This window comes from Plasmopara halstedii (assembly GCF_900000015.1).
Source record: "Plasmopara halstedii genome assembly, contig: Scaffold_2061, whole genome shotgun sequence".
In the NCBI taxonomy this organism is placed as follows: domain Eukaryota; phylum Oomycota; class Peronosporomycetes; order Peronosporales; family Peronosporaceae; genus Plasmopara; species Plasmopara halstedii.
Genome location: NW_020188969.1, coordinates 252,720 through 263,614, shown reverse-complemented (window position 1 = coordinate 263,614; position 10,895 = coordinate 252,720). Strand labels below are relative to the sequence as shown.

At 43.8% G+C, this 10,895-nt stretch overlaps 1 protein-coding gene across 1 annotated transcript; it reads right to left on the bottom strand.

Moving 5' to 3' along the window:
• Positions 1 to 2,139: 2,139 nt before the first annotated feature.
• PHALS_02576 (uncharacterized protein) lies at positions 2,140 to 2,753 on the bottom strand (the record flags this gene model as incomplete). Its single annotated transcript, XM_024716982.1, has 2 exons — positions 2,140 to 2,150; positions 2,213 to 2,753. The coding sequence occupies 2 exons, from the start codon at positions 2,751 to 2,753 to the stop codon at positions 2,140 to 2,142; spliced, it is 552 nt and encodes a 183-aa protein (XP_024582526.1).
• Positions 2,754 to 10,895: the final 8,142 nt, after the last annotated feature.

Here is a 10,895-nt window from a genome sequence, read left to right as displayed (position 1 = left end):
CATTCGTCGAGTCAGTTGGCTCGTCTAGCTCTCATTACGCGACGCCACTTCAACACAAAGCATAGTGTTGAAGGCCTTATGGGGCAGCAGGGACATCAGCTGATTATACCAGTTCTGCGTGCTCTGCGGCAATTAGGAGAAATGCTCCATTCTCTCAGAGGATCAGTCGTAACAACTCAGGCGTAGATGGACTAAGAGTGCAACCAATTGCAGTGGGGCTGCCGTTGCTCATTGCTTTGAGAAAACTAAGCTAAGTCACCGTCCATACTTTCTATACCGAACCCGTAGGACGGTATCGCAATCCGCTACCTTCAAGGGTACCAAAAGGCAAATATACTCTTTCGTTCAAAATTAAAGCTGTATTTATCCGTGTATTTGAGACAGAGCCGCAAATATCTAAAACCTTATATTTCCCTAATTAAATAGTCAAACCTAATTAATATGCATAACTACTGGCATTCCCGCCTCGTGCTGGCTTCTTGTTACAGTGTAGCAGCACCATTGTGTGAATACACCGACTTGTGCCAGGGTACGCGTAACTCCGTTTCAAAAGATCTCAAACGAATGAGAAGCATCGTAATTTTGAGAATGCAATGTTTTACCGTTATGTGATTGGATCTTTGCTGTATAATTTCAATGCTACACGACCAGACATCAGTGTTCCAGCGTGATTCCTCTCACAGTAAATTGTCCAGACTTGGGAGATGCATCGGCACGCTGCGATCCGTGCCCTTCAGTACCTGAAGGGAACAGCAGCGATCAGCATAAGCTTATGAGAAAGACACAAAGGATAGCGACGTACAGTGACACAAACTGGGGTGCTAGCAAGACATCGTTCTACGTCTGGTGTCTAAGTCAAGCTCAACTGTAGTCTAGCAATTTTCAAGAGCAAGCGATAACAAACGGTCCCATTGTTATCGGCAGAAGCTGAGTACGTCTTATTGGCGCCGACGACTCGAAACGTTGTGTAGCTTTGCTTCCTGCTTGGTGAATTTGGCAAAAGTTAGCATAACCGCCTCATGATCCAGGTTGACAAAAAGTCGGCAATTAGCTTTAAAATAAATTATGACCACACTGCGGACGCTAAATCACATCGACTTCATAGCACACTTTATCCTTTATCGCGTGGATAACAACATCATCAGAATGAGTTGCGAACCGTTTGAGGATCAACTGGTCGACATCATGTCGAAATTCTTACCGGCATCGCGATTTTCTAAGTAACGCGAGTTCTCGAAACGAATTGTCAAGTTAAGCGGAACTGTGGAGAGTATACCACTGTTGGTGTTTTTTTACTGTGACGTCAGCATTAGTCTACTAGACACCCCAAAACGTTTGTCGTATTCTGGATTAATGAAGTCTGACAGCAGCTTGAACAAATTGCTGCTCATTCGGCTTCGTGACTACTTTTGAAGCATTTTCTGAACGGTAGATTGCATCATGTATGGCTGAGAAAGAGAGTCTTGACTCTCTTGCGTGTCAGACTGAAAATCTAGTTTCCATTGGTATTTGTCTATTAATTAACTCATTTTCTAGCGACTTTGCTCGTTTAAAGTGACTCAACAGATTGCTTCTGCAAGTGTGCTAACTCCAACGTCCATCTGTGTGTTCTTAAAAAGGATTCAGGTGGTTTCCATGTTCATTTTCCGGTCGTTTGACTTGCAACATGCTTGTTAAGATAAAGCTCCTAAAAAAAAATATTTTTTTCATTTAAAGGCATGAATGTTTAAAAGTCTGCTCAGGTAACTTATCATCGAAGTGTCAATAATTTTTACATTTATTTATCCCAAACTCAGTTCAACAACTTAAAGGATTTCTAGGTGAATTGTCGAATTCGGAGTCGCGATGTTTAACACCAAAGCGATGCTACCACAGTTTATCTACTCTTGATGCCCGTCGTTACTGACTGAAGGATTTATCTTCGATGGCGAGAAACGCATCATCAAAGGCGAGACTTCGGAATTTATGATGCAAACACATCGACAGTAAATACCATGAACATCATTTTTGTGAAAGATTGCGGCACATTAATCCAACGCCTAACTCTCACTATCTCTCACTGGCATTCTCGCATGCATGTCTGTCTGTCTGTCTGCCTGTCCGTCTGTCTGTCTCTGTCGGTCTGTCTCTCTCAGCTTGTTATTTTTGTACTCCAATTTGGCACTTATTATTTCCGATTTGACTCCGCGAAGCTTCTGTTTATACGTTCTACGATCAAGATCTTGGTTTTTTAATTTTTCAAGGTGACCAAGTTCCAGCGTTTGGTATTCTATGTCTTCCTCATGGCCATCAAGTTGATTTTTAAGCGATTTTAGTTTTTCGTCGATGTCGGATAGTTTTTCTTCAAGCTTATCTAAATTCTGCTTGATAAACTCCTCAGCAACGGCGGATGGTTTCTTTTTCATCCTTAACTGATAGACATTTATTATGTCTATCGTTCGAGTTCTTTCTATCCGATTGATTGTGATTTGGTCATTCAGAGAACTCACCACTTTTTCTTTTCGCTCAATGGCCTTTTGCAGCGAAGCCACCTTCTTCTGCAAGCCCTGTTTTGGATCTACCAGGGCCTTGATAGGCGAGAAAATATTCGGCAGTACAAATCTCTCTTCGTCTGTAGGGAAGCGGACTTTTGAGTTCTGTACCGTTAAGACGTTATCACTCTTTTGTTCCCGTGGTTGATCGGTCGTGTATGCATCTTCAAGGCTTGATAGCAGCAAGGCAGCAGTCAACAAACAACTTTTGTACAACTTCATCTTCCCAATTGGTAGGTCACTTTCAAACGAGTAATGAGCTCTCAAAATGTTTCAATGCATTGTTCCTACACTAGCCAGACTGGGAGTAGGTTTAGATATCCCTATAAGAGATTGTTATGCATAGGTAAACTGGATATCTTGAAGATTTTTCTGATGATTGATACTGACACGTTAATCAAGTACGAACAAATCGGTTTGAGCTGACCAAAATAAATTTATCACTCTTTCTAAAGCTTTGGCAACTAGCATTTTTTCCATTGATGAGTAAGAGAATTATCTACTGCATATAAAAATCAATATCTACAACTCTCTGGATAAACTTCTAGACTTGAATGTAGTGAGTTTCGTAGGTTGAGAGATTTGTGGACAGAATCAAAACAATATTCTGACATCCTACGAAATAGCATCTTCAAGTATTTATGTATATCAAGATAATTATCTGGCCTAAGCTATGATAGACTGTTTGCTTTGCTTATTACCAGGTATATCAAATATTCGTCTAATTGATTTTCAGTTTTTATCTCTTACCAAATATGTTGCAATCTACTTTATTATATAAGTATTTCTATACTCAATTCTGACTATGCACAAAATCTCCCATCCTCATTAATCCACTATATAAAAGAGGTATCAAAGTTTGAAGTTCAAATGAACGCTAGCCCTAAACTTTTGTACTCCGAATAGTGAAATATAGTCTCGAATCTGCTAAACAAAAATTCAGCTGCCAGAGTTTAAAATATTTAGCCATACATGTAGATTTCATTCATATGCTTATAGAGCCACGACACATTTGGTATTGGACATGTCCATTGTATATGACGCAACCCACTCGGTAGAGAGTCAAGCGAATCGGAATGCACAAAATAAAAAAGGCATCTTGAAGATTTGTACAGTATAAATTTTTGTACTGTGAAATATATGGTCCCGAATTTTCGAAAAAAATGTCAGCTGCCAGAGAGTAATATACAAAGCCATACATTTGTTTTTTGCTGTGTGCAATCTATATTAGGCAGTATTATTACTAATGCAGTACTTTCTTCAGGGCAAGTCGGTATCTTAATTTTGGCTGGTCGCAGTATAGTGGGATAGGATATTTTTCTGAACTGGATGTTTATAATTACATAAGCAAATATTTCGGATAAGTGCTGGATTAGAGATCTCCAGAAGCGCGACACAAAACATGTGAGCTTACGACGTCCAATTATAGTTGCATTGACGAAGCAACTAGACCTACAAGTGATAATACACGGAACGCAGACGTGAAGCCTTCAAGATCGTGTTGTGATTGATTTGCATGTGGCGAAGAGAACTGTGCAGTAACAGTCCGAATGATCTAAGTGTAATGCTTAACAATCACTTTGAAGAACGTGAATTGGAGGATCGCTCGAAGCCTCCTTTAGCTTCTGTGGATACCGAAGGTCAGGTCAAAGGACGTTCAAACTAAAGTTTCGTGTACTAGAAGTAAGTACAAAGTAATTTACTGTTTCCAATATAACGATATGAATAGTAGCCGAAAAGCAGAGTGGGGTATGCAGTTAATAACGTTGCTTGCAAAAGAAGTCATCACAGATTTGACTAGGTCCAAGCCCGTACATCATGGTACATCGCTGTCTGTCTGTCGTCCGAATTAAAAGCTACCGCGTCGTGCGAAGACTGACCGTGCCGTGCAACAAAGATGTGGTAGTTTCTACCTCGCCATATACTGCGTCAAACATGTCCTGGACCGATTGGCGTACTTCATTTCAGCTACAATTATCTCTCGAGATATTCCGACCGTCAGTACATCCGATGTTATACACAAACGCACAAAGGATGTTTTGATGCCCTTCATCACAGAATGGAGCCGAGAGCTTCTCAGGTATTTAGGTACATTTTGCGAAAAAAATGGGTAATACACTCACTTGTTTCTAAACTGCCAAAATAGACTTCAACGACAGGCACTTCTACTAGATCCACATGTCAGAGATTTGAGCCAGAATAATGTACGTGTGTTGCGTGGTAATGGCTATCTAGTTTCCATTCGCACACACAAAATATGACGCAGACCAATACTGCAGGGTGTGCTGTAACAGATAGTACGGCATACGAATTTGCTCCGTGAGAACCTGCTGAGTTTCCTCCTCCACGATAAAAAATTCTCCGAAACGGTTCAGGCGATCAAATATCGGTGCATCTTCAAGTCGACTTATACGGACGAACAAAAGCCCGTAATACTAAGCTCGCGATTGGGCTCTTCCAAAAACACTCGTTTTACTGGGAAGCACTTAATGGTAGCGCTTATCGTCAATAACACGGCCAAGTTGCGAGATGGCTGCATTCTCGATGAAGATAGAGCACGAATTAGTAGAGTACAGGTCTCATGAAGAACTTGTCACGGCTAGAAAGATTATGTATATCGCTAGTTTTATGGATGGCATGGAACCAGCAGCCAAAACGCCAGACATGGTAATCGCCTTCCAGACAGCGTCCACTAGCTATAAGAATGCGAGGGTTGCTCACCATCAATGGAGCCTCGACTGGAAAGTAGTGGGAGCCCAGAGGCCACCTACTGTGAAAACGCTGTTGCTGAGCATACAGCCCTTCGAGAGCGTAACAGGAGATCGTTTTCTTCTGGAAAACTAAAGGTCAAATGGTCACATAATCTGCTGTAGACAAAGCAACAACGCGTCGTGCTATTGGTCTTTAAGGCAGAAAGAGGGTCACCCGCTAGATTGGGCATTGACGTGGAAAGAAACATTTCTACCCTAGGTAATTGAAACGAAATTGTCTGCATTGGTCAGCGCAGACTTGATTTTGCTTTAAGTTCTTGTGCATTCGTCAACTTGGTCGGGAACTGATGGACTGTGTCCAGAAGCTAATTAATCATTTTTCTACAATGATGTCATACACTTTGACGCAGGAGTTAACAATTACCATGTTCTGTTGCACTTCGTTCAGTAGCCACTGACATTGTTGATTTATATGAGAGACTGACACCCCCATTACTTCGAACAGTATGCTGTGAGAATAGATGATATAGCCACAGAGACGGTCAAACAAAAATGCGTAATTTAAATCCGACCCAACCAATGTATAAGTAGGATTTTTGGCATATCCAGCCAAAGTCAATTAATTCGACCTAAAATATAACGACTATCTTCATTCGTTCCATTACACACTTGTCGTCAGCATTCTTTCATCTTGAAAGCGGCAACAACCGGCATCTCTCCTTTATGAATTCTTTCCGTTGGGCAAATCGCCATGCACTCCAGCGATTCATTCAGTTTCATGTGTCCAGTTCTAGGAACCACTTGACCTATCGACACACTTCCTGAGTGACTTCACGCGGCCACTCCATACAACGCCGTATCTTCCCGAGCCTGAGGAAAATAAGTGGCAAGACTTATGCCTATGAAGTGTGGATCATTTTCAGTAGCATCCGACTGCCGAGTGCTTGAGCGCTTATTCTGGTGCATAGTGCATCTAGGCTAATTACTCCCGATCGGTTTCAATCGCCAATCAAGCCATAGCTCGTGATTCACAAGCCACAATATACCTAAAATCAGGTCATTCCATTCGTCCATCTCACGGACTATCAATACTTACTTCAAATTGAAGTCTTCAAACTTCAGATGAAGACGAACCATAATTTTTCGCGGCAACCATCGCATCAGTGGCCAAAAGCCATTGCTCAAATCTAGTGCATTCGAAAGCACGAAATCGCGTTAAGCAACACATTACTTCTGCGCGACGCGCCGGAGTCAATCATGACCTAAACGAACCGTTAGCCATCACACTCGCTGTGACCACGAGGAGACTACTCCAACTTGTTAGCGAAGGACAACGAACCTTACAAAGCTAAACCTCATGCGTGTTTCTACCACCACACTCACAAAAGCTAATAACTGCCCTTGTAAACCGCCCTGCATCTACTGTGTTCCGGCGTTTCCCGAACGCCTCGTGCTATTGGTACCACGTAACTCTGGATCATAAGGACGAAAAACGTATCAAGAGGTATCAAGAGGTTCGTCCCTCACAAGTAGATGTGACCGAATTGTTGATATCCGCAAAAGCAAGCATATTGCTTACGGACAGTCACCGCCCTAAGATCCATTGGCTCCAGAATTCAGGTAGCAGCAACACTGCATTCATCGGGTTAATAGATTGACCACATATTTGACGCCGACAGTAGTCCTAGTGCAATGCAATCATGATTGCATTTTCCAGATTCGTCGGGCTCCGGCGGAATACTTCAGCCTTAGGAGGACCAAAGAAAGCCTGCAGCAGGGCTGCCGTAGCTTTTTGCTTAGATAGAAGATAAGCTTAGGTCACCGATCTTATGTCTATATCAGAACCGATACGAGTGTAGCGGATCGCAATCCGCTATTTGCAAGAGTACATAAAAACCTTAACCAAGGCAAAGGCGTACTTCCGTTCAAAAATGAAACTATAAAATGTTACTTGCGGCAGGGTCATCTGTATATAAATCCTAAGGTTTTTCTAATTGGATAGTTAAACCTGATTTAAATGCAAATTTACTGGCAATCCCGCCAAGTAGCGGCTTCTTGATACGGTGTAGCCACACCATTGTGTGATTACACTGACTTGTTTAATCCGCACCATTGTACGGTCGCACCATATTGTTTGACCCACCCCTTTATACCAGGGTACGTGTAACCCCATTACACTCTCCCCCATCAAAATCGTGAGTATCCACAATTCACGTTTAAGTGTCGCCTCGTACGAGGGTCGCGTGTCTGAGACACCTTTATGCCATTAAAACAATCTATGCTTAATGATCTCTTTGTCTACGACACGGAAAATACCCAGTCTAGCTGTTTCTCTGGGCCCCGCAAACAGAGTTCTTCTTCATCTCTTGTACACAGGCAACTCCAGACAATATGTCTGCGGCTCCACGGAAAGCAGGACACCGTGAATATTCTCGATCTATCAACTCCTGGGAAAAGTGCTTTTATTACCAATCGCCTTGACGAGACACAAGAGCAGCATTTGGACTCTGCCCGCAGGGCGGCTCTCATGCGTTCGTATCCACGTTTGGTCCTAACCATAGTGTGAAATACGGTCTTCGCTCGGCGGATCCCGCTACTGATGCGAAAGACGCGATCACTTGATCGTTAGATGTTTACGTAGTCGGGCCCCTAGCCACTACACAAGCTAAGCTTGACCAACGAAAAGTTCTCCGAGCTCGCTGCTCAGTACGTCAAGAGATCCTAATGGATAGGCACCGCACTAAACTTCAAGCTCAAAGAGGAGGCACTCCTGTACCCACAACGTGGACTATTCCTGCAATGCTTGTCCCTGGCGAAGCCGCTGCAGATAATGAGGGCCATTTTGAGCAATGGGTGCAGACGGCGGAGAGAAATTTCCTCGCTGCCTAACTAATTGAACGAAAAGGAAGTGGTTGTGCGCGTAGAACGCCATCATCGATTTGATTTTGCCAAACTCAAGGCGCAACGCCAATTTCCTACCTGTTGTCGCCGTGCGACACATAGAATAATCCATCACGCTCCCGTGAGCTCTTTGGCTTCTCACATGGGTGAGTCTACGACCACATCAGCTCAGGTCCAAAGCTTGAGCTCAGTTCATGGCCCTCCGACTTCCTGGGCACCGCCGAGAAGGGTGGAGTGCACAACGCGGAGCGTCATAATCTGTCTGATCATTAGCGTCCCTGACGCCCCCCAGTCGGCGACGTTGACCCACAAGGCGAAGGCGTTCCACATGACAGCGGACGCCACCACTCTCATCGGGAAGAGTTTACGGCGGACGATGACTACTTGGTCGATCCCCATCTTGTGACTCGCGACGCTCTTCGAGCTCTGGAGGGCAAAGTCCATCGTCATCGACACCCCGTCGAGCATCTTGCCGAGGGCGCATTCCGCTTTACAGAAGGCTTCGAGATCTTAAAGCCCTTTGCGTGCCGACTGCCTCACGTTGAGGACTACCGCATATTCCTAGTCGTCGAGTAGACGAATGCGTCACTTCGTGCGACGGTGGAGCGCCTGGCGCCGCGTGGTTTAGCTCCTGAGTGGCCGAGCGCCTTTGGGCGCCGCCTCGGCGCCAACACTTATGCTCACTTGCGCCGGATCTTGGTACAACTTAAGCAAGCCCACATAAACAAAACCGGGGAGGTGCGCATCCTTCTCGAAAAGATTAGCGTCTACACTTGGCCACGATCTGAAAAGGTCCAATGAACTGTGAACGGAGCTTTATCTTGAAGACAGCAGAGACTGCATGTGTAAAAACGTTTTTTTATTTGATAAAACTAGGTTTCCGACATCCATGTTTTCAACAATTCCTCTGTTTCTTTCATATGCATATTTGCTCTGCATGTCCTGGCTTTCTGCCATCGCATCGAGAACGCGTTGTAGAACACTCAGTCTAGTAAACAATAAGTCATTGACTTTTTATACGGACAGTGAGGGGGCTGATATCAGCTAGCATTCGGTTCCCCCCACCAAGGATGGCGGCGTCAGCGGGGCGCGACGAATAGAACTGCGTATAGTTGGTCGATGAGCGCACTGCCTTCTTCTGAACAAACTCGACGAGTGGTAGCATAGCACTCCAGCGCTTCGGCGTTTCGGCGCAGACGCTGCGAAAACGGTCTTCAACGACTTGATTCACGCGCTCAACCTGACCATCGGTCTGCGGATGATCCGCTGTTGACATTGTCAACTTGGTGCCCAGCCCACTAAAAATTGTAGACCAGAACGTTCGGTGTAGCGTGGATCTGTATCAGAGACAATTGACTGCGGGAGACTACGTAGTCAAAAGATACGATCCACAAACAGCGTCGCTGTGCCCACACCGTCGATGGTGTTCGGCACTACCATAAGATGAGCCAACTTGCTCAAACGATCCGCAAAGACCACCACGCCCGTGTTGCCCACCGATTTCTTCGGCAGGCTAAACACAAAGTCCATACTCGTGGACTGCCAACACCCGGAAAGTACCGGTAAACTGACCAGCGGCGCCGCCGCACTTTGAGAGGGTTTATCCTTTGACACGTCTCACACGTGCGCACATATGTGCTCGTCCATTTGTACAGCTTGGGCTACCAGTAGATCCACCGAAGAGCCGAGTCTCAGTGTATATAAATAATTATCTCGATTTTGAATCATTTATGTTGTATAAATATAGAGCTAGCTCGATTTTTAGCTGATACTAGATATGTGTATTTACTAAGTTAAGTAATAAAAGCGCTGTATTGTTTAATATCAGACGATTGTCCATTCATCCTGTGGAAGTCTCCATACGAAAATCCACCGACTTCATTACTACCAACACTGACTTTCGTACAATTATGCAGGTGTAATGTGTATATAATGATGGACACTATAATAGTATGCCTAATCGCCTGTAAATCAACTGCGATCTTCAAGCACATTCGATCGAGAAGATTTGGTCAAACTTCATTGTGACTTATGGACTCATCGGTACCGTTATTGATGCTCAAATGATGTTTCACGGTATTATAGCACGTCTGAAAGCGCAACGGGGCAGGTGACATGATATGCACTAAAGAGGTTATTCGTGACTGAACAGATACGATGTCGTGACACCAAACCAGAACGCTTACTTATCACGTAGAATAGGCTGTTCATTAGTCAAGTAAAAGATTATGGTACATGTAGGCTTACAAACACCAATTTCGACAATATATCGATATCCCAGTTAATTTGCCTTAGACTATGTCTGCTAGTACAAACGAATACGAAATACAATGAATGGAATGCACGAAGCTTTGACTATTACATTTGCGTTAGCTGATGGACAGAGGATGGGCTCACCAACAATTCTTTACTTACCAGGTCTTGAGTACTCAAAACAGTTTGCTTAATTTAAAAGTGAACATATATTTTCAAGCGAGCTAAAAAATGGTACTAAATATTATCATTTCAATAATAAGACATTAAACGTGAGACTAGCGGTCCAAAAAAAACCTTCCTCACGGAGTTTGATCGCACTAATTACTATGATATTTTAATCAGGAGCATCGGATGCTAAAGGATATAAGAAATGGAAGAGGTAGAAGTGATGTGTGCTTGTGTGTGCAAATGCAGAAATAAGTGTATTAATGTTAGACGCAATTGTGTGGGCCCACGCACAACTGCCTTGCGGGCCACACAATATATTGAACCTATG